The 24,987-nt window shown below is 42.1% G+C and overlaps 1 protein-coding gene across 2 annotated transcripts in view; it reads left to right on the top strand.

Annotated features, from left to right (window-relative positions):
* The window catches only part of NME7 (NME/NM23 family member 7), a 161,659-nt gene that overhangs the window by 80,638 nt on the left and 56,034 nt on the right, over positions 1-24,987 (top strand). For both annotated transcript variants that reach the window (XM_077821882.1, XM_077821890.1), the window contains exons 8-10: positions 18,322-18,386; positions 19,706-19,774; positions 23,574-23,675. In XM_077821882.1, coding sequence (XP_077678008.1) covers positions 18,322-18,386; positions 19,706-19,774; positions 23,574-23,675 — 236 coding nt within the window. The remainder of the gene's footprint in view (positions 1-18,321; positions 18,387-19,705; positions 19,775-23,573; positions 23,676-24,987) is intronic.

The raw sequence follows: 24,987 nt of genomic DNA, 5'->3' as shown, positions 1-24,987 counted from the left end.
TTTTTAATCTAACTTCTTTGCAAATGGACAAGAAAAAAAAGATAGTGAGAAAATAAAAACTTAAATTTGGTGGTTAAAATGTCGCTGGTGTATTTTATTTGACTATGTAAGTCAATTCAAGTTTTGCATGCTCTGGGCTGGTCTATACTAACACTAAGTCAACCTAAGTTACGCTACTTCAGTAAATTATGTAATTGAAGTCAGTGTAATTTAGGTTGACTTATAGTGGTGTCTACACCACGCTATGTCGATGATTGACAATCTCCTGTCAACATAGTTTCAACCTCTTGGGGAGGTGGAGTACAGACATCAACGGGAGTGCTCATCCATCAGCTTAGCGTGTCTTCACCAGACCTGCTAAATCGACACCGCTGCATTGATCGCAGCAGTGCCAATTTAGCCAGTAGTATAGACATGGCCTCAGATTCCAAGGCCAGAGGGAACCACTTGGGCAATGCTTCAGACTGCAGTGTCTAACAGGCACCAAGGAGAAACCCCTGCCCCCTTTTAGTCAAACCATGGCTCCATTGACGTCAATGGTGTTTTGTCTTTGACTTCTTTGGGGTGAGGATTTCAGCCCAGAACTTTAAACCCAGAAATGCCAAGAGTTTAGAAAATCATTCAATCATACAAATGTACGACTGGAAGGGACTTTGACAGGTCATCTAGTCCAGTCCCCTGCACTAAGGCAGGACTAAGTATTGTCTACACCAGTATGTCTCAACCTTTCCAGACTACTGTACCCCTGTCAATCGTCTGATTTGTCTTGTGTTCCCACAAGTTTCACCTCACTTCAAAACTTACAAAATCAGACATAAAAATACAAAAGTATCACAGGACAAATTACTGAAAAAAGGCTTGTTTTCTCATTTTTACCATATAATTGAAAAATAAATCAATTGGAATATAAATATTGTACTTACATTTCAGTATATAGAGCGGTATAAATAAATCATTGCCTATGAAACTTTAGTTTGCTAGTGCTTTTTATGTAGCCTGTTGTAAAACCAGGCAAATATCTAGAGGAGTTGATTTTCCCCCTGGAAGACCTCTGAGTACCCCCAGGGGTACACGTATCCCTGGTTGAGAACTACTGGTCTATACTATCCTTGACAAGTGTTTGTTCAGCCTGTTCTTAAAAGCCTCCAGTGACTGAGATTCCACAATCTCCCTACATAATTTGTTCTAGTACTTACCTTCCCTGATGGTTAGGAATTTTTCCCTCATGTCTGACCTAAATCTCTCTTGCTGCAATTTAAGCCCATTGCTTCTTGTCCTATCCTCAGTGGTTAAGGAGAACAGTTTATCACTGCGACGGGGTGCAACCTGGAACTGGGGTGCCACTAAGCCCTCGGTCTGTCTAGCCTGGGCTCCCTCTCACACTGTGCTACTGTGACAAGCTGCAAAGCCCTCTTAGCTTTCACTTTCAGCAGCATTCACACAGGCACAGACACACCCAGCTGCAATTATGTGCAGGCTTTGGCCCGCCACTGCATGAACCAACAAGGAATGCTTAACCGGTGGGGGATAAGCTTCTCCTAAAGCCTATTTTTTTTCCTAATAGTCCATAACCTTGAATAGGCCCTACACAGCCCACCATCTAGACTGGAAGCATTTTGTCTCGTGGGTGTCACCCAGGTGTGACTACATGTGAAATACAGATACATAGTCAATATTCATAAATTCAGATAAAAAAAGATGCACGCATACAAATAGGATCATCATATTCAGCAAATCATAACTTTTCCAATGACACCTCACATGACCCATCTTGTACAAAATGCATCATCATTATGCCATAATTATATCATCATATTACTATGAAAAATATGGGGTGCAGTGTCACAATCACCTTCCTCTTTATAACAACCTTTTACATACGTAAAGATTGTTGTCATGTCCCCCCTTAGTCTTCTCTTCTCCAGACTAAACAAACCCAATTTTTTTTCAGTCTTTCTTTGTAGGTCATGTTTTCTAGACCTCTACTCATTTTTCTTGTTCTCCTCTGGAACTTCTCCAGTATGTCCACGTCTTACATGAAGTGTGCTGCTCAGAACTGGACAGTATTCCAGCTGAGGTCTTATCAGTACTCTGTAGAGCGGAAGAATTACTTCTTGTGCCTTGCTTACAACACTCCTGCTAATACATCCCAGAATTATGTTTGCTTTTTTCTTAATGGTATCTCATTTTTGACTCCTTTTTAGTATGTGATCCTCTGTAACCCCCAGATCCTTTTCTGCAGTACTTCTTTCTTGGCAGTCACTTACCATTTTGTATTTGTGCAATTGATTATTCCTTCCTATGTGTAGTATTTTGCATTAATCCTTATTGAATTTCAGCCTATTAATTTCAGACCATTTCTCCAGTTTGTCAAGATCATTTTGAATTCTAACCCTGTTCTCCAAACCACTTGCTACCCCCTCCCAGCTTGGTATCATCTGCAAACTTTATAAGTGTACTCTCTAGATCAGTGGTTCTCAACTAGGGGTCTGGGGCCCACTGGGGGACCGCAAGCAGGTTTTAGGGGGTCCGCCAAGCAGGGCTGGCATTAGACCTGCTTGGGCCCAGGGCAGAAAGCCAAAGCCCCCACAACCTGGGTCTGAAGCCCAGAGCTCTAAGTCCCGCCACCCAGCCGAAGCTGAAGCCTGAGCAACTTAGCTTCATAGTACCCCCTGTGGCATTGCCCTGCTTCCTACCCCCTAACGCTGGCCCTGGCTTTTATATGGAGAAAAACAGTTGTTGTGGCACAGGTGGGCTGTGGAGTTTTTATAGCTTGTTGGGGCGGGCCTCAGAAAGAAAAAGATTGAAAACCCCTGCTCTACACCATTATCTAAATATTTAATGAAGATATTGAACAAAACTCGATAGATCATCAAACCAGCTTGTTTCCTGATGGAACTAGGGATTTCATGGGACTATCCAAATGAATGGCTTGAATAAGGGGTGAATCTACAGGGGTAAAAGCCATAGAGTAGTGAAGGTCCAGAGCTCTAAAGGACTATATGAAGTTTGAGTGGGAAGCCACATAGAGCCGAGCTCCCATACTTATATCAGATTTTGTTCTTTTTAAAAAAAAAAAAAAAAAGGAAAAGAGCAGGAAATTCTTGTTTGTTTCCTATATTAATTAACCCCTGTCCTTTGTCTGTGTGCATAACAATAGGTCTTTTATAGCATGATTATACAACGCTGGGCACGGGAATGATGTGGATCACTTGCTAAGCTGTGTGGAAGAAAGCAATATACATTTTAATCTGACTAAATGTAAAGTGATGTGTAGGCTGTATTAACAGGATCTGGGACCCTATCCTGGAAAGCAGTGACTCTGAAAAAAGATTTGGCATCATGCTTGATAATCAGCTGACATGAGCTCTCAGTGTGATGGTGTGGCCAAAGAGATAATGCAATCTTTGGATGTTACAAACGGGGGAATCTTGAGTAGTGGTAGGGAGATTATATTACCTCTGTATTTGGCACTGGTGCGACAACTCCTGGAATACATTGTCTAGTTCTGGTGTCCGCAAATTAACGAATGATGTTGATAAATAGGAGAGGATTCAGAGGAGAACCGCAAGAATGATTAAGGGATTGAAAAATATGCCTTATAGTGTTAAACTCAAAAAGCTCAATCTGTTAAATTTAACAAAATGACAGTTAAGAAGTGACTTGATCAGTCTAAAAGTATCTAAATGCAGAACAAAAAATTGTTAATAAAGGACTTTTTAGTTTAGCAGACAAAGTTCTAAAGATCCAGTGGTTAGAAGTTGAACCTAGACCTATTCAGATTAGAAATAAAGTGCAAGTTTTTAACAGTGAGGATAATAAACCACTGGAACAATTTACAGGAAGTGGTGGATTCTCCATCAGTGGCAATTTTTAAATCAATTTTAAAATCTGTTTTTCAAAGAGATATGCTTTAGTTCAACAACAGCTATTAGACTTGAAGCAATAATTAATTCAGGGACGTCTATGGCCTATGTTATAGAGATCAGACTAGATGATCACAGTGGTTCCTTGTGGCTTTATAATCTATGAGGTAGTCTTCAACTAAGAATGCAATCTAATAGAAAACAAAGCGAGCAGAATCTCTCTCACACATTGCAGAAGATGCTCTGTAATAAGGTGACCTCAGTTCACCTTTGGCCTATTTTGGATAGACAATAAATCATAAGAAGGACATCAACAAAACATTCTCACTTAATTTTATATATTAAATAATTACTTAATGTTTTACACATTTATATCACTGTATATTAAGTAATCTTGCTAACACAGTGAGGCAGGTAAACATTATCTTCATTTAATAGATGGGCAAACTTAAGCAGAAAGTGTATTTTATTTTATTTTTATTTTAGTTCGCTACTACTAAGACAAGTATAACTCAGATAGAAACAACACAGAGGACAACAATTGAATCTCAAGCATGTGCAGAAATATGGTCTGTGAAGGAAGCGTAGAGAGGGGTTCGCAAATGAAGTAAAAAGAACAGGAGTACTTGTGGCACCTTAGAGACTAACAAATTTATTTGAGCATAAGCTTTCGTGAGCTACAGCTCACTTCATTGGATGCATGCAGTAGAAAATACAGTGGGGAGATTTTATATACACAGAGATCATGAAACAATGGGTGTTAGCATACACACTGTAACAAGAGTGATCAAGTAAGGTGAGCTATTATTACCAGCAGGATGCGGCGGGGGGAGAGGGGACAAAAAAACCCCAACCTTTTGTAGTGATAATCAAGGTGGGCCATTTCCAGCAGTTGACAAGAACATGTGAGGAACAGTAGGAGGTGCTGTCGTCATCATGAATAGGTTGGAATATGAACAAGAGGCTGCTAGGCAGCTCTCCAACACCACTTTCTACAAGCCATTACCCTCTGATCCCACAGTGGGTTACCAAACGAAACTACACCATCTGCTCAAGAAACTCCTTGAAAAAGCACGAGAGCAAATCTGCACAGACACACCCCTAGAACCCCAACCAGGGGTATTCTATCTGCTACCCAAGATTCATAAACCTGGAAATCCTGGACGCCCCATCATCTCAGGCATTGGCACCCTGACAGAAGGATTGTCTGGCTATGTAGACTCCCTCCTCAGACCCTACGCTACCAGCACTCCCAGCTATCTTTGAGACACCACTGACTTCCTAAGGAAACTACAATCCTTTGGTGATCTTCCTGAAAACACCATCCTAGCCACTATGGATGTAGAAGCCCTTTACACCAACATTCCACATAAAGATGGACTACAGGCCATCAGAAACAGTATCCCCGATAATGTCACGGCAAACCTGGTGGCTGAACATTGTGACTTTGTCTTCACCCATAACTATTTCACATTTGCGGGACAATGTATACCTTCAAATCAGCGGCACTGCTATGGGTACCTGCATGGCCCCACAGTATGCCAACATTTTTATGGCTGATTTAGAACAACGCTTCCTCAGCTCTTGTCCCCTAATGCCCCTTCTCTACTTGCGCTACATTGATGACATCTTCATCATCTGGACCCATGGAAAAGAAGCCCTTGAGGAATTCCACCATGATTTCAACAATTTCCATCCCACCATCAACCTCAGCCTGGACCAGTCCACACAAGAGATCCACTTCCTGGACACTACAGTGCTAATAAGCAATGGTCACATAAACACCACCCTATACCGGAAACCTACTGGCCGCTATGCTTACCTACATGCCGCCAGCTTTCACCCTGACCACACCACATGATCCATTGTCTACAGCCAAGCTCTACGATACAACCGCATTTGCTCCAACCCCTCAGACAGAGACAAACACCTACAAGATCTCTATCAAGTGTTCTTACAACTACAATACCCACCTGCTGAAGTGAAGAAACAGATTGACAGAGCCAGAAGAGTACCCAGAAATTACCTACTACAGGACAGGCCCAAAAAAGAAAATAACAGAACGCCACTAACCATCACCTTCAGCCCCCAACTAAAACCTCTCCAACGCATCATCAAGGATCTACAACCTATCCTGAAGGATGACCCATCACTCTCACAGATCTTGGGAGACAGGCCAGTCCTTGCTTACAGACAGCCCCCCAACCTGAAGCAAATACTCACGAGCAACCACACACCAAAACCACTAACCCAGGAACCTATCCTTGCAACAAAGTCCGTTGCCGACTGTGTCCCCATATCTATTCAGGGGACACCATCGTAGGGCCTAATCACATCAGCCACGCTATCAGAGGCTCGTTCACCTGCACATCTACCAACGTGATATATGCCATCATGTGCCAGCAATGCCCCTCTGTACATGTACATTGGTCAAACTGGACAGTCTCCACATAAAAGAATAAATGGACACAAATCAGACGTCAAGAATTATAACATTCAAAAACCAGTTGGAGAACACTTCGATCTCTTTGGTCACTCAATTACAGACCTAAAAGTGACAATTCTTCAACAAAAAAACTTCAAAACCAGACTCCAATGAGAGACTGCTGAATTGGAATTAATTTGCAAACTGGACACAATTAACTTAGGCTTGAGTAAAGGCTGGGCATGGATGGGTCATTGCACAATGTAAAACTATTTCCCCATGTTTATTCCCCCTCCCCCCGGTTCCCCACATGTTCTTGTCAACTGCTGGAAATGGCCCACCTTGATTATCACTACAAAGGGCGGTGGGTTTTTTTCCCTCCCCCCCCGCTGGTAATAGCTCACCTTACCTGATCACTCTTGTTACAGTGTGTAGGGTAACACCCATTGTTTCATGTTCTCTGTGTATATAAAATCTCCCCACTGTATTTTCTACTACATGCATCCGATGAAGTGAGCTGTAGCTCACGAAAGCTTATGCTCAAATAAATTGGTTAGTCTCTAAGGTGCCACAAGTACTCCTTTTCTTTTTGCGGATACAGACTAACACGGCTGCTACTCTGAAACCAGCAAATGAAGTAGGTTTTTAAAGGGGATTTTGGAGGATGAGAGAGGGGCACTTAATCTGTTACAGTGCTTGTCAAGGTTCCTTCCCCACTCTGAACTCTAGGGTACAGATGTGGGGACCTGCATGAAAACTTCCTAAGCTTACTTTTACCAGCTTAGGTTAAAACTTCCCCAAGGTACAAACCATTTTACCTTTTGCCCTTGGACTTTATCGCTGCCACCACCAAATGTCTAACAAGTATATAATTGGGGAAGAGCCCGTTTGGAAACTTCTTTCCCCCCAAAATTCTCCCAACCCTTACACTCCCTTTCCTGGGGAAAGCTTGATAAAAATCCTCACCAATTTGCATAGGTGACCACAGACCCAAACCTTTGGATCTTAAGAACAATGAAAAAGCAATCAGATTCTTAAAAGAAGAATTTTAATAGAAGAAAAAGTAAAAAGAATCACCTCTGTAAAATCAGGATGGTAAATACCTTACAGGGTAATCAGATTCAAAACGTAGAGAATCCCTCTAGGCAAAACCTTAAGTTACAAAAAGACACAAAAACAGGAATCTATATTCCATTCAGCACAGCTTATTTTCTCAGCCATTTAAAGGAATCAGAATCTAACACATATCTAGCTAGATTACTTACTAAATTCTAAGACTCCATTCCTGTTCTGTCCCCGGCAAAAGCATCACACAGACAGAGAGGGAGGCTTTGTTTCTCCCTCCCCCAAGCTTTTGAAAGTATCTTGTCTCCTCATTGGTCATTTTGGTCAGGTGCCAGCGAGGTTATCCTAGCTTCTTAACCCTTTACAGGTGAAAGGGTTTTTCCTCTTGCCAGGAGGGATTTTAAAGGTGTTTACCCTTCCCTTTATATTTATGACAGTGCTGTATCAAAATGAGAGCAAGATTGTACACTTGACTACAAGCAAATATGCAGTAATCTCATCATATTTCATAGATGTGTCATATATTGAAAAAGAGATAAGCCACCACTGCGAAAATATCCAGTTTTCATTCGTTTGTGACAATTCTGCCTTTATTAACATGGTAGAAATAAAATGGCTTGTATAATTGGTCAAAGGAAAATGAAGATGCAATTGGAAAGGATATTTCTATGACTATACAGAGAACCAAGCCTCAATACGTTTTCGCCCTAGGAAAAAATGCTGCAATAATGTGAGAGCATTGTATGCTATTTCAAAACTGTTTTCCTTCAAAGAAGGAAAACCATGCAGTCCTCATTCAGGACTAGGTACATGCCAAATTAAAAAAGCTTTTTGAGTTTTCAGTGTGAGAAAATGTGTCTGGAAAATATTTTTAAATAGGCACTTTTTTTAAAAGTATTCAGATAACTCAAAACTGGCTGAATGGATTGTTCTGAAATTTTCTCTCCCACCCAAGAAAAAAAATCATTTCTGGATTCAGACTAAGTGCAAGAAATTTTCTGCCCAAAATATATTTTCCACAAATAAGTGTGTATTATGAATAGGTCAGTGGCAACTACATTGTGAACTGATCTAATCCTAGAAACCTAGGTGCTATGATAATCTTAATAATAACAGTAATAATCGGAGTCAGAATTCCTGTACTGTGTGGCTTAAGCCATGTAGATGGGAGTGTATGGAAAGGTCCGTGAGGAACTCAAAGTATTCAGCAATTTAAAAATCAAGAAATATTTGTTGGAAAATAGCAACCGAAAGAAAATGGAAGTGGGATTAATACAAATCCGTGCAGGTGTTGTAAATCAGTACCTCAGGTAATTTGAGACTTGCCTGTAGATATTTCCACTTTCAAGACAGGACAGTGCTGCTGAGTTTTTGAAGCCATCTAGAAAAGCTGTGCTGTTTAGGGTCTTGTAAGTGACCCCTCACAGATCTGAAAATTTATGTCCAAGTCTGTGAAAGAGATGAGCCATCTCAATTGCTTCAGTCCCTTTTTTCTGCAGTTACCTGTGGACATAAGGATCCATTGCTCTATGCTTGGAGTATTTTGTTTGGCTTTTAGGCCAAACCTGTGTTCTTTCTAGATTACTTGTTTTAGTAATTTAGTCTTAATAGCTCAGGATAGATGTTCATTATTAGGTTGGTTCTGAAGGACAAGAGTTACTGATGATTAACCCTTCTCTTCTTTTTCTAAATACTAAGTGAACCAGACATTAGAGCAAAGAATTCAATCTGCGCTTCTCTCTAACTTTTTACAGTTTTTTTTGAGTGGGCAGAGGGAGGAGGAATTTGGAAGGCAGATATATTTCAAAGCATTGTAACTGATCTTGTGGTCTTAGCCACTCCTTGCTGAAACTCAAAATATCCATATTCTGGAATAATATGGCATAATAAAGTGCCATTTATCGTCAAGGTTTTGATTATAATTGACCTAATGTAATGTAGAGAATACTGGTTTCATCCTCAGTGAAGATTAATGTCGTTAGTATATATGAGGGAGAAAGTCTTTAAAATAAAAATCTTTTAAGCCGGGACGTTGAGAATGAATTAATGTTTATATAGCACTTTGGGATTTTCAGGTGCAAGACATTAGAGAAGAGGACATGTAGCTCTTTTTAAACAGAGGTGCCAAGGGTGATCCTGTGAATTACAGACTAGTGAGCCTTACTTCATTACCAGCAAAACTGATTGAAACAATTTTAAAAAAACCAAACACCCAGATGATCAGAACATGATCAAGACTAACCCCTGTGACTTCTGCTAAGGAAAATTTTGCTTCATTCATCTATTAAATCCTTTAAATATGCCTCTTGTGAAGGTGAATAAAACAGAACCAGCTGACATAAGTCATCAGCACTTCCAAAAACACTGGGACAAAGTCCTTCTCAAGAGGCTATTAGGCAGCTTGATTTAGCGAAGCATGGCATGTGCTTAAATCTATGCTTGTGTTTAGTTTAACTGCTTTGCTGGAAAATAATGGACTTAAGTGTGTATTTTACATTAGGTATCCGCTTTAACTGGCTTTTCCTAATCTGGGCCAAAATTACGGGGTGAGAGGCAAAATATTGGATTAGAAATTGGCTAAGAGACAGAAAGCAAAGACTATGAATAAATTGTTAATTTTACCATAGGAAGAGATGAACAGGTGTGTCACAAGGATTTCTACTAAGATCAGTGTTTATAATATATTTATTAATGATCTGGAAAAATGGGTGAACAATGAGCTGGTAAAATTTGCAGAGGATACAAAAGTATTTAGGGCAGTGAAGACCAGAAAAACCCGTGGAACTTCAGCGAGATCTAACAAAGCTAGGTCAATAGACAGCACAACAGCTGATGAGATTCATTATTGACAAATGCAAAGTAATACATTGAATAAAGTAAGGTGAATGAGTAATTCAAATTATTCCTTCCAATGTGTAACCTGTGGGAAGATACTTGGGTTTTGTTTTGTGCACAGCTCAATGAAGTTCTCTGTTCAGTGTGCAGTAGCATTCAAATCTGCAAATAAAATGTTAGGATGCATAAATAGGATGAAAAATAATATATCTATGTATAATATTGACTGTATTAGAATACCATTATATACACTAATAGTGTATCGTCACCTTGAATACTGTGTTCAGTTCTGTTCACCCTATCTCAAAAAAGTTATCACAAAAGAGATTGAAAAGATTGGGACTATTTACTTTAGAAAGGAGTAAGAAGGAACATCATAAAGGTACACATATGAATGAATGGCAGAGAGAAGGTAGACCAGGGTTTTCTGTCCCACTTTCTCCTAACACAAGAACAAGGGCATGTTCAATTAAAAGGAAACCCAGAAATCTCAGTCTGTCTCTCTGGCATTTCCTTGTTGGGGTCTATAGTTGTCAGCACAAGTTCAGCATGGCTAAAACACAGCTCTCAGTTTTCCCCCTCAAGTGTCCCCCCATGTCCTTTCTCAATCAATGTGGACAACATCACCATCCTGCTGGTAACTCAGGCCCATAACCTGGGCATCCTCTACACACACATCTGCAAATCTACCTCATTATCCTCCTTCAGATCCCTCCTCAAAACTTTCCTTTTCTATGATGCTTACAAAAAAACTTAACAATGGTTAGGTCACTGGTGTGTTGAGATCACTGGCGCTCATCCTGACCGGTATTGTCTCATCGTTGCCTTATACTCCGCATTCAGTAAGTCCGTATCTATCTGTTGCCTCTAGTCTTATACTTTAGATTGTAAGCTCTTTGGTGCAGGGACGCTCCTTGTTTTGTGTTTGCACAGTGAGCACAGTGGAATCCTGATCCATGAGTGGGGCTTCTAGACTCTACAGCAATATAAATAATAATAAAGGAAATACTTTCATACAATATACAATTAGCCTGTGGAATTCATGGCCTCAGGTAAGCATTGAGGCCAAGATCTTAGCAAGAGTAAGAAAAAAGTGTATATTTATAATAATAAGAAGACTATGCAGTTATATTAGTAAGAATTAAGGAAACATCCAGAAGTTTGGAAGGGATAGAAAACCTCAGTCTTCAGGATAGAAACTGACCACAGCTGATGAGAGTTAGGAAGAAATGCCCCTGTCATGGGGTCCATTCACTGCAGCTGGCACTGCCTCTTGGAAGTTCTGGGCATTAGCTCTGCCAGGCCAGGGCCCTCCTTTGGTGGTGTCTCCCCTGTCATCTTCTCGCTCCAGGAAATGCAGCCTCCTCTTTGTGACTCTGCTCTCTTGTCAGATCACTCACCATTCCCCCCTTCTGGGGTACAGTCTATCAAAGTCTCCACAGCGACCCAAGCAGTCTTCCAGTTCACTGCCCCGCCAGTGCCACTTCCTCAGTGGCAGGTAGGGGAACTCAGGCCTGCCCTCTACTCTGGGTTCCAACCCAGGGATCCTACAATACACAGTCAACGTCTGTGCAGTCCCCAGCCTTGCTGCTTATCCCTGGGCTGCTTCCTACCCCGCGTGCCACAGGCTCTCTTCTACACCCAGCTCTCTTCAGGGTACACCCTTCTCGACGGGCCAGGCCTCCAGGGTCCTACGTTTTCCCCAGGTTCCCTCCTTCCCTCTCTACTAATCAGAGGGTGACTACAAACTTCTTTCTGGCCACCCTTGCTGCTGCCAGCTTCCTGGGTTTATACTAGACCAGCCCACCTCTGCTCAGGTGAGCTTCCTCCTAATGAGGGTTTTCTTTCCACCCTTCATTCCCCCACCCCTTACAGCCTAGTTGGTTGATTGGGCCTACTTGAGCCCTCTCAGAGCCAGTATGAGGACTACACCCCATCACAGTCCCCATGAGCATGTTAGCCCGTAACTCCCTTCCTACTGCAGGGTTTCTTGTACCTTGCTCTGAAGCATAGAGCTGGTTGGAACACCTTCACCAAAATGTTCTGTTTTATTGAAGATGTATTGTCTTTGGGCGATCCAGTTTTAGGCCCTGCTCTGTGATGTGAGCTGGGATGAAAAGTGCTGCTCTGAATCAGGCAAAGCAGGGGCTTGATCCTGGGTCTCCCACATCCCGGGTGAGCACCCTAACTGCCAGGCAAAAAAAAAGAAAAAGACAGACAGATGTACACCCATCCCGTCTCCGCAAACACAATTCTGTTTGCACAAAAACATTCAAAAGGTTTTGCTTTCATTCCACTGCCAAATGAAAACAAAACAAGCTGAACTTCAAAAGTTGCAGTGAAATGGAATTGTCATCCTCCAGTCATTTCTCCTGAATCCTCCGACACTTGAGATTGGATTAGATCAGTGGTTTTCAAACTGTGGGTTGCAACGCAGTACTGGATCACGGAATGGAAGGCACTGGGTCGTGGCGGCTCTGGTCAGCACTGCTGATCGGGCCGTTAAAAATGCCGCCGGCAGTGCTGCCTGGATAAGGCAGGCTAGTTCTTACCTGTTCTGACACGGGCACTGCACCCCGGAAGCGGCCAGCAGCAGGTCCGCTCCAAGGTGGTGGGGCCACGGGACTCTATGTGCTGCCCCTGCCCTGAGCACCAGCTTCACATTCCCCTTGGCCTGTTCCTGGCCAGTGGGGACTCGGGGGGGTCAGTGCCTGTGGCCGAGAGCTGTGTACGTGCCTTCGTCTAGGAACCAGACCTGCTGCTGGCTGCTTCCAGGGCACAACGCGGTCCACGGTCCACGGTGCCAGGACAGGCAGGAAGCCTGCCTTAGCCCCCCCCCGCTGCGCTGCTGACTGGGAGCCGCCCGAGGTAAGCCCGTGCCCCAACCCCCTGCTTCAGCCATGAGCCCCCTCAAACCCGGAGCCCTTTCCTGCACCCCAAACCCCTCATCCCCCCACCCCCACCCCAGAGCCTGCACCTCCACCCCAGAGCCCTGACTCTCTCCCTCACCCCAACCCTCTGCCCCAGCCCTGAGCCCCTCCCGAACCCCTCATCCCCAGCTCCATTGGGTCACGGACATTAACAATTTTCTTCAACTGGGTTGCCAGAAAGAAAGTTTGAAAATCACTGGATTAGATGGACCATTGTTTGAGCCAATTTGGCAATTTTCATGTTCCTGTGGAGAAACTATTTTTTCCCTTTAAAAGAGAGACACTGCAGGAGTGAAATGTGTTTAACTGGGGGCAGAACATTATGCAGATGAATTAATAGAGAAAGGAGAAGGGAAGTCAGTGTTCTGACTTATCTAGATGACACACACTCCCCAACTGTTGACTGGCACTCTGTGAAAAGCTCAGGTGGGATGGCAAATCCAAGAAGAAGTGAAGGGAACATAGCATCTCTACCCATGACTGTCCAGAGTTGGGCTACTGGCTAGTAGATCTGGGAATTGACAAATCAACTATTAGATGAACATGTGGCATCTGTAAACCAGGCATGTTACTCCAGTCAATTGTTTTGCAAACATTTGTATCATCTTATAAAGTCTGATGTTCTCCACTACTCCTTTATTATATATGATTGAAAAATTATCCTTTTATGCTACAAGGTAGCAAATTGTTGAAAACCACTGCAACTAATGAGATCTAATGCCTCATCTGTTCATCTGATTAAAATGTGCTGGAAGATTATCTGTCCAGTGTTAGTGCCTAGTAACCTAATGCTGTCTAGGAGACACAAAGCTTTCTCTCTCAGTTTTTATGCCGAAGGTTATTTGTTATGCATATTTGCTAGGATTAGTGTTAAATTCCCCCAGTTGTATTTAGTAAGACTGTGATTTCTTTTGTATGTTGTCTCTGAAAATTAATCCTGACTAACCCCTAATCTGCAGCTTTGATTTGATTTGGCTTCTTTCTGCACTTAAATATGTACTGTCCCTGTTTGGAGGGTCTTTAAGAAGTAGCTCGTTTCACTATTTCACTTAGATGTTAAAGTGGTTACTCTTTTTAAAAAAAAGTCATAAATTTTTGTAAACTGCTGAAATGACTATCTAATTAATTCTTCTTTCCTACCCCATATACTCAGAAATGTGAGCACATAACCCCTTCCACAACTGCAGTTGGCTGAAACCATGGTCCTGAACAGTGGGAGTTTGTCACTCTATTGCTCTAGGGTTGCTATCTATTTGTTTTTTTTTCTGTATTGCTCCATTTATATTCTGCAAGTGCATTGTTGTTAGGAAAAGGGCATCTGTCTATTGGTTAAAGCAGGGCAGTGGGAGCCAGCACTCCAGGGTTCTAGTCCCCACTCTGCCACTGATTTGCTATCAGGCTTTTGGCAAATAACTTATCCACTCTGGGCCTCAGTTTCCACTGCTGGGAAGTGGAGATGACATTCCCCCCATTAGAGATGTGGCATGTGGCTTAATATCTGTTTGTGAAGTGCTTTGATGAGATGAGTTGTTATATAAGCACAGTGGTGATGGTGGTGGTAACAGTAGGTTATTCTGCTGAGATTTTAAACTGGCCATGTCCATGGTGAATGCGAGGTCATGCAGGCGGGGTGGAGCAGCGAACTCTTCAAAATAGCACCCTCCATCCTGTGCAGCATGATACCAGACAAAACCATGACCAGTTTTATATCTGTACTGGCTAGGACAGACCTTGAAAAAACAGGACTATCCAACTTAAAAGTGGATGAATGGCCTGCTTAGCCAGATTTATAAATTTGCCCATTGGCCTTTTCAGTGGGGGGCAATCCTCACCCTCTTACTCTGAATAGTTGAGGAAGCTTATCATGAGGAGGTTTTTTGGGGGTAATTCTTCTCCCAGACATTTTGCTATGGGAGAGGATGACATGGGCCAGTGAAATGAATTCCATTAGTTCAGCTTTTGAAATGCTGTAGTAATGAGTGATCTTTCTGGAATCACAAGAATTTCTGCAGCTGGGATGAAATCAGGAAGTGCCATGGGAGAAAAAAGAAAAGGAGTACTTGTGGCACCTTAGAGACTAACAAATTTATTTGACCATAAGCTTTCGTGAGCTACAGCTCACTTCATCAGATGCATTCAGTGGGAGAAAAGTACATATTGCTAGATCTATCATGGTCATTATTTAAAGAACTTTGTGCCAAAGAAACTGGGTTAAAGTGTTCCAAACATGTCTGAGCCCCTCTCACTAAGTAGTCTGTCTTCTCCCCCCCCAGATGAACAAAATCTTAATAACCTTAGTAAAGAAGAAACACAAAGTTGAATGGTAGAATTCCAGTATCCTTTATTCCTCTACAACATAGATTTTACTAACTGCATTTAAAACTGGTGAGGATAAAAGTCCAATAGAGAGCAGGTCTATGTTACCCACAGGCTCAGATACATGATGAATATTTAAACAAACAGTGTGCATGTGCCAACCAGATAGACTGGTGAATGGCTAACTGTTATTTATTGATAAAGTTTAAAAACCGAGATCTTCAGCCAATGGTATGGCTGCTATTTCACAACAAGTAGTTCAGCCTTTGCTATTCCTCTGCTTCTTCCCTTTCTTCCTTGGCTCCCCCCAAAAATGTGGCTGTTGGTTGCAGGAATTTAGAGGATGGAGGATCCCTTCCTCTTTTCCCTCTGCAGCTGTCCTGTAATCCCTTAACTGTTGAAGGTAGAATGGTGACAATTCCCTACTCTGCCACAGATTTCCTGAATGACCTTGGGCAAGTCATTTAGTCTGCGTCTACACTGCAAAGCAATAGGGCTCAAACCCTGGGTCTGGTCTTGACTTGATCTTGAATCCTTCACCCCCACGGTGTCCTGGGATCCTAGGTCTGAGTCAGTCTGAGAGATTTGTTTGTAGATGGAAAGGGGGTTTGAGCTCAAGTCTGAATCTGAGCCTGTTCTCACATTGCAATGTAGACATACCCATTATATCTCTGCCTCAGTCACCCCCTCTGTATAATGGGGATAATATCTACCTACCTACAGGGGTGTTGTGAGGTTAAATACATGAAAAATTAGGAGGTGCTTAGATACTGTAGTAAGGGAGGGGCCATATGAGTAATTAAGAGAGATTGCCAGATAGCTTCCCGACATCTGGGTTCTCTTTCTCTCTCAGGTTTCTTGTGTGACCTTGAGCACATTCATCTCTCTGTGCCTCAGTCCCCATAGGGTAGATGTTATCCCAATTTTGCCAATCTCACAGGAGTATTGTGGTGATGCATTTATTAATGTTTGTGAGGCACCATATCAAAACATACCTTGACACCAAAAACTCTTCTCCACTCATTTCTAAATGCCAAAATTCCAAACAGCTGTCCCCTAGCCAGATGCCAGAACCTCCAGCTTTCCCTCAATAACAAAAATAGGTCACATTTTGAAAATGGGAAATTTTGGGGAAAAGCATAAATTGAAAATCTTCCTCAAATTGCAATTTATATTGAATGTAACAAGAAAATGACAGAAGACGATATTGAAGGTACTGCACTAAATTGTTAAGGATCTTGCCCCTCTTCTTGAATTTAGCTGAAGTTGCCATCAGTATGTTAGTGTGATGCAAAATTCAGCGCCCCTATGCTGCAGAAATCTGTGGGTCCTGCAGAATTCAGGTCCTGAGCATTTAGGAAACTTGAGTATTAGTTTTCAGTCATAGTCTTAGCTACTGAGCTTATTCTGTACAGTGCTAAAAAAAACTTTCAAATTAGAGACTGGTTCATTAAGGTATTTAATGACCATGAGCCAATCCTTGCTCCATTGAAGTCAATGGAAGTTTTGCCATTGACTTCAATAGGTCCAGGACTTCACCCCATATCTGCAAGTGTTGAGCAAATACTTTACATTGAACGCCTATAGATGAGTGGTGGTTTCTGCTCAGTAACTCTTATCCATTGTACTCCATGCACTTTCTGCTTTTTCATAAACTTTTTACCAAATGTCTTTTTTGGACTTCGAATGACGAAGTGCAAGCCCCATCTCTTTGTTATATAGGCTGTCTAGGTGTTTATATTGCATCTATCACCGTAGTGTGCCACAGTGTACTCATCTAAAGAAATAACAGTACCTCAATGCAAACATCACAACACAGTGGCAGGATGCCTCACTATGGTTATTCTGTGGCTCTACACCATGTCCTCTTCCTCCCCTGCCTCTAAGACAGGCTACTAGAAGAGAATGGGAGGCATTCTCCCCTCTTGCCTCTTTCCCATACCCTATGCCTTCTTGGAACAACAAGAAGAAATCCTGGGAGCATCAGTTCATTTGCTTCAAGTTCCCAGTGCAACATTTGAACTTCAGTATGGTGACTTCATTATGATCATCTCTGCTTGCTCTTGAACAAATGTCTGGAAACCCCTAGAACTATATGAAGTGCTCCTGCGAGCTGCAGGAAGTTCTGGAGCACTGACTGGGTTCATCCTGTGGATACAGTATTTCTACTAAGTTCTGCCTACTGTTGCATCGTATGCTAGACTGACATAGTTTCTCAAAGGGCCTGATCCTGTGAACACAAGTCCCATCCCACCCCACTTCAGTGGGTTTGTTCATTGGTAGATATACTCAATAGTAAGTATTTACAAGAACGGGCTCCAGAAAGGCGTGGGACCATATTTTTCTCTGTTGTAACTCCATGGAAGTCCATGAAGGTACATCAGAGATGAGCTTTTGTACACATTTAATTAATCATGTTTGTTACAGTTGTGCCTAGGGACTAACCAAAAATGGGGCCTCATTGTGCTGTACTTACACAGAATAGTAGACCGTCCCTATCCTGAGGAGCTTGCAATCTAAATAATATTTTAAATGGCTGTTTATACAAATGGAGTTTTGGGTGAAAATATGGAGTGAAGTCAATGGGAGTTTTGCCATTGACTTCAGTCTGGCCAGAATTTCACCAATCACATTATTCATACATTGCTGCAAAAAGTTATTTCAACAGCTGAATGAAAACTCATTTGGAGAATCACCTAAAAAGGATGGCTTCAAAAAGGTTATGATATCTGAGTTCTGCTCTGCTGCATATTTCAGCTTTACAGAGATAACATAAATGCTGTGTTTTGACAAGAAAACAGGTAGTATATGAAGTAACTGCTATATCTATATACTGTGAATTTCTTTAATTGTTTTGTGAATGTGCATGTTTGTATCTCCATAGGGCTAATTGGAAAGATCATAAATGCCATCCTTGAAGGGGGATTTGAAATCTCAGCTTTGCAATTGGTAAGTATCCTCATGCATTTTATATGTTTCTGTTTTCCATTTTAACTGGATCTAGAGCAAAGTTGCATGATGGCCATTTTCTTTAATTTAAAAAAAAATCTCAACATAGGAACATAGGCTGTCAAATTAAAGACTGTATTGGGTAGAATGTTGGAAGCTGGCACTTCCATGTACTTCTGTGATGCAGACTGAGTCTCTGTCTAAAGGTTTTATACTGCTGCCCCTCATCGTAGCGTATGAGTGCCTTCCACATAAAATCAACAGCAATAACAAGCAAGAAGTTCCAAGTGGACTTCATTGAGTCTCTGGTGCCTCTCCCTTTTTTAGGATCAGAACTTTTGGGGGGTATGTTTTTGTTTGTTTGTTTGACTGGGTGATATGGTCATTGGAGGGTTGTTTTCATTTTGTGTTTATATTTTTTGGGGGGGGGACAGTTATTTTTGTAGATGGGGTGTCAAGGTTGTCAACATTAGGATTTTTTTTTCTTTTAAATTTATGGCTGGTGTATCGCTGATGGGTGATCTTGAACAAGTCCAAGTCACTTTGCCTCTCTGTGGCTCAGTTTCCCCATATGTATAATGGCAGTAATGATACTGACCTCTTTTATAAAGCACTTTGAGATCTACTCATGAAAAGTGCTAGGTATTAATAATAATAAACTGCTTACAGTTTTTTTTATGAAACATTTAGTGTGAATTTAAGATAGGATTTTCCAAGTTGCCTAAGGGATTTTGAAAATCTCACCCTTAATACTTGTGAACACCTTTGAGACTGAAATCATCTATTTGGCCACAGAGCAGTTTCAGCATGGGAAGAATCAAAGCAAACGTTTCCCGCACATAACGATCACTAATATGCCTCAATCTTGATCTGGAAGGACAGACTCTAGAGTTCAGAAGGTAGTTCAGCCTCCTTGGTCTATTTGCATGCTCATTGAGACACAATTAACAGAATCAATTAGTGCAAGCTGAGGTGCTGGGCTTTCTAATTGAATTTGGAATTTAGAGTACAGTTATGATCAGAAAAGGAACCGTGTAAAAATGGTCTAATTGAATCCATCCTGCTCCCGATTTATCTTTAAGTGAAGAAAATACAATATTTATTGCTTAGTTGCACGGGCTTGCTGGGCTGTTGAAGAATGATCTGGAACCTATCTGCCACATGCATCATCAGCAAAAGAGTCCTTCAAAGCCTTCCTTCCTATCACAGGGGAAACCATCAAAATACTTTGCGGGGTAAATAAAGAGTATGCTAGATGCTTGCTGGCTTTTTCTCCTGAGACAGTTTAGCTAACATTTTCACCCTTTTCCTTTGCATAGTTCAACATGGAACGTGCGAATGTGGAAGAGTTCTATGAGATTTACAAAGGTGTTGTTGCTGAATACACTGTAAGTATCAACTAGAAAAGAATCTACTAAAAAATAAGACTGCAATTAAGGAGAAGTGGTCATTGCTTTCTGTACTTAGAATTCTAGTCACAATCCTATCTGGCTTCTGATTTTGATCACTCCCTGAGTTGGTCCAGAATGAACCAATCCATCTGAAATTCCTCATGTATACTCCTGAGTCAGGAGAATTTTTTGTGGGAAAAGTGGAGGACCATTGGGCTAAGATATTTATGGAATAGATCAGATTGGAAAAACAGAACTGAGCTATTTCACTTTGGTAGAGCTGATGTAATGTCTAGTTTTATATTGTTGTTGAATGTCCTATTTCAAAAGTGGTTTGGCCTAGAAACTCTGTATGTATTTATTCCTTTGTCCTCAGTGGGTCCTGGGCGTTTGAGTATTTTTATGATGGTTGGGCGGTTAATGTCATATATAAGTTAATCTGTTTTTTGAATCTCTGTGAAATCAGTGTGGTCCAGTAGGTATATTGTAACCTCAGTGGGGACTGATGTCTGTGTACATTGTAATGCCTTTGAGCACTGGCACTGAAGGCTTTCTGGGTGCAGGTGGACCAACGGGAATATAATAAGGTGACTTGTATTTCTGCAACACCCTCCCTCTGAGGATTTCAGTTCACTGTGAAAACAATAGTGAAAAGAGACTTACAATGTCCCTGTGAAGTATTCAGAGTTGTAGCTGCGAAAACAATGTATCAGCAAAAACAATGAGGAGTCCTTGTGGCACCTTAGAGACTAACAAATTTATTTGGGCAGAAGCTTTTGCGGGCTAAAACCCACTTCATCAGATGCATGGAGTGAAAAATACAGTAAGCAATATATATATTACAGCACATGAAAAGATGGGAGTTGCCTTACCAAGTGGTGGGTCAGTGCTAACAAGGCCAATTCAGTTTAGAAGTGGCCTAGTTCTCAACAGTTGACAAGAAGGGGTGAATATCAAGAGAGGGAAAATTATCCCCACTTGGTAAGGCAACTCCCATCTTTTCATGTGCTGTAATATATATACTGCTTACTGTATTTTTCACTCCATACGTCTGATGAAGTAGGCTGTAGCCCACGAAAGCTTATGCCCAAATAAATTTGTTAGTCTCTAAGGTGCCACAAGGACTCCTCGTTGTTATTTCCCGTGAAGTATGTAAGTTATCCCTATTTTAAAGATGGATTAAGGTACCAGCACTCCAAAGGGATCTGGCCATTTGACTTTTATGCCTCAGGGAGTACAAGAAGTGTGTAAGGGTACCTCAGGTTGATCACTTTGGAAGATCAGGACTGTAGTGACACAAGAGTTTGGTGGCAAAATAGGGAATCTTAACCAGGTCTCATCTCCCAGCCCTGAGCCTTAGAACTAGGACAAAGGAGGATCTGACAAGATAGGAGAACTGAACGTACCATAGCTCAAATGTGAGCATATCTGTATGGTCTGATGCAGATATCGTATACTCTGCAGTTGTTCTAATCTCCAGAGAAGTCCCTGTGGTTGCATCAAACTACAACTGCTATTCCATCTCTGCACCTCTTTCATACATTCTGTACCCCAAAATATTTGGCATGGTTAAATAATTGAATATGAGAGTTGACCAGAAGGGAGAGGGAAATTTGAGAGATCAGGACAAGAAAGAAGAGATTTTGTTTAGAGTCTATTTGAAGCTAAATCTATGAGTCAAGACCTCCTTCAAGCCCTCTATGCCTGGAGCACTCAAGTGAAGGAAATGGGATTTCCCCAGGTGCAGTTCTGGTCTTCTCTGAGGTAGAGAGATATAGGAAATCTAGCCTAGCTTGTAAGAGAAGGCACTTGCCCCAAGAGCAGTGAGATAATGCTAGTGGTAGGCAACTGAAAAGGAGCAAGGAGGGAAGAAGGAGGAGCACCTAAGTCAGGATCTGACCTCCATATATGTGACTCAGATCTCTAGGACTTTCCATCCTGTTGTGTGGGGTTTTTTTTTTTTATGACTTAAAAATAATCATCATGATGTGTGAAATTTCAGGGCAGAAGTTGTTTCATATTTAAATGACAGCTTCCTTTTCAAGGGTCTTGTCCTCATTTCCTAGGGATCGTCATCGGTTATTCAGACGTGGGCTTAGCATCTGACTATAAAATGGTCCTTCATGAAAGGAGAAATTGAAATAGTTGCCAAAGATTCCAGCTTTGCTGGTGTTTCGTCCAACTGCCTAGGGCAGGAGTCCTTAGATAACTGTTAGAAAAAAACAAACCACAAATGATCGCGTTGTGAGCACAGTTACACGTGTTGGGATGTGCCATTATGCTGAGTACTGCTAGAACAGGGATCCCCAATCCGTGGTAGGTGAGCTTGATGTTCCATCACAGCCATTGTTTAAGAAGGTGGTATATGAACCAATGAACTTTGGAAGCAGCTGCACTAGAGCTTGTTTCATAGTAATAATACCATCTAGCATTGCACTGTAGCTGAAGTTATGCACTCATAACACAACCTAGGAATTTGGAATAATCTCACCCCTTGTTGAGTGCTTGTCTTCCTGTGAACACCCTATAATCAAAGTTCTGGGGTGAAATCCTGGCGCCATTAATGTCAAAGGGAGCATGCTATTGACTTCAGTGGGGCAGGATTTCATGAGTGATCTCAAAAGGGATCTCATTGGGAAGTTGCTCTCATTCTGGAAACATAGCATTTGAATTTAATTCTCTTTGCATTTAATGTTAATTCTTACATGCTAGGGATAGGCATGATCCAGGTTTTTCTGCCACATGCCTCATCTCCTTGTTACCCTTTACTTTCTTGTTCTCTGCTTGCCACTGGGTTGACCTGTGAGCAGCTCATTGCTGAATGCTAGAATGGTGACATCTTAGCCTGTTCTCACCAGCTTCGCCCATTTCCTATTCCTGTCTTCCCTTTTCCCCGTCAGTTGCAATCCCTTTCTTTTGTTTTGTTTTAAAAGTTTCTGCTCAGAACTCTAAGCACACACTCTACAGTCTGTGTTATCCGGGAGGTCAGACTAAATGATTGTAAGAACCCCTATTAATCTTGTTAGCAAACTACAAATTGGCACCAGCGGCTATAGTTAAAACTCACCTCCCCCAAATTAAGACTCTCCTTAAAGAAAGAGGCAGTGTCTAAGGGAGGTAGGACCTAAAGCATGATGTAAGTTTTTTATCAGCTAAAACGGACAACTTAGTTTATATTGACTACGTAGGTCAGGTGTTACGTGTCCCCTTTGGGAAATGCTGCTAAGTAAATAGGTCGCTCCATTCTGAACCAGCTGAAGATTCTAAGGCTATGTCTACACTACGCACCTTACAGCGGTGAGGTGCACTATGCGGTTGCTCTTTGTCGCCGGGAGAGAGCTCTCCCACCTCCAACGAGGGGTGGTAGCTTCCTCACCAGACGTAGCCTAAATGTTCTTCAGGTTTAAACCCAAGTACAGCAAGTTGCAGTAACTTAGTCTGAAGGTGACAAAGCTATGGCTTTCTGTAGCAAGATCCATGTGAGGAACGAAGAGGTTGCAACCTCAGGCTAAATGCAGAGAAATAAACATATTTTGGTAACTGCTGGTACTTGGGCATCCTGAAGAAGTTAGGGATCCAACTTACCCTCCATGTTGTGAACCTGAATAACAAAATGTGGGTAAATTATCTCAACTAAGGATGCTGATTATACCTTCTGCCATTTCTTCCTGCTGTTTTCCCCAACATTTCCTAATAATTTCTTCTTGTTTGTGTTTGGATCCAACTTTTATGTGAAATACAACTCTTGGTAACACACTAACAAACTGACATTTGTTTTCATCTTTTCCTCTTCCAGGAGATGGTTACAGAACTGTGCTCAGGGCCTTGCATAGCACTAGAGATCAGGCAGCTTGATCCTCAAAAAGTATTCAGAGACTTCTGTGGGCCTTCTGATCCTGTAAGTTACTTGTTTAAAGAGAAATATTTGAAAGGCGATATTCTATATGTCAAACTTAAACATTACAGCATTGCTCTGTTACTGTATGTGTTTATCACTTCCTTTGAAACATTTAGCCATTGGACACTGCTTGATTGAAGCTGGATACTAGACTAGGTGGATCAGTGGTCTGAACCTGTAGGTAATCCACCTATCCTAGGTAAACAAAGTAATAAAATTACCAATAGAATACTTATGTGAAAATACAGTGTCAAGATAAAAGTTACCTTGGTAATTGTTTTCACCAATTTTCACTGGACTGCAAAGCACTACAACAGTTAACCAAAAACAAATGGGCTGATTCTCTTTTCAGGCCAGAGTAAATCAGTGTTACTCCACTGAAGTCTGTGGCAATCCCCTGGTGTCCAACTGGTGAGAAGAAACTCTCAGGGTATGTCTACACTGCAAAGTAAGCCCATGCTTGAGCCCTCCTTGTGTCTACACTGCAATTGCGCTAATCCAGGGCTTGGACCCAGGGTCCCAGGTCCCTGGAGGGCCCAAGCTCGAGTTAAGCCGGGACCCAAGTCTGAGCCCTTTTGCTTTGCATTGTAGATGCGGCCCTGCTTGATTCAGGTCCCTGGTGTCAGCCAGAAGAATCCCACAGTTCTATGGAACAACTTCCTTAGTCCTCTCTATTCCAACAATCTGCAATCCACTCTACTGAAAACGGAAGCCCTTTGCAAATGGCAGCAGCTTAGGTCAGCATTAACCCATTCTCTTCTGATCACTGATCTGCAAGCACACTATCAGAGAGCCTTCTGGGTTGCAATGGAGAGTGAACTGATCGAGCCTTTTGCAAAGAGAGTTGCTTCCTGGTAATGTGCAGGGCAGGCAGTAAAGTTTTCCCACAGTGCACCACGGTCCTAGGGCTAGAGTGACCATATTTTGGGGGAAAGGGAGGATGCTGGAATGTGGTTATTTTGAGTTGGGTCTGTGCACTGCAGTGTGGATGTCAGAGCCCAAGGCTGTAGCACAAGTTAGAAAAGTCTTAACATAGGGTTAAAATACAATGTAGATGCTCAAGCCCAGAGTTCCCTAATACAGATCAGCTGACTCGAGTCCCACTAACTCTGGGCTCATAGGCGATGAGTATCGGGGGGCCATGCTGGGTCAAATGCCCCCGCCCGATTTCTCCTTGGCCTGGAGGGCAGAGGGGTGGAGGGAGAGGAGCTCTGTCCTTCTCCCACTGCTCCTGTCCTTCAGCACGCTCAGCCCTCGACCCTGGCAGTCAGGCCTGTGCGGGGAGTGGAAGGGGCAGGACCAGCCACTTCTC

This window comes from Eretmochelys imbricata, chromosome 1 (assembly GCF_965152235.1).
Source record: "Eretmochelys imbricata isolate rEreImb1 chromosome 1, rEreImb1.hap1, whole genome shotgun sequence".
Lineage (NCBI taxonomy): Eukaryota > Metazoa > Chordata > Testudines > Cheloniidae > Eretmochelys > Eretmochelys imbricata.
This window is presented reverse-complemented; position numbering and strand designations above follow the sequence as displayed.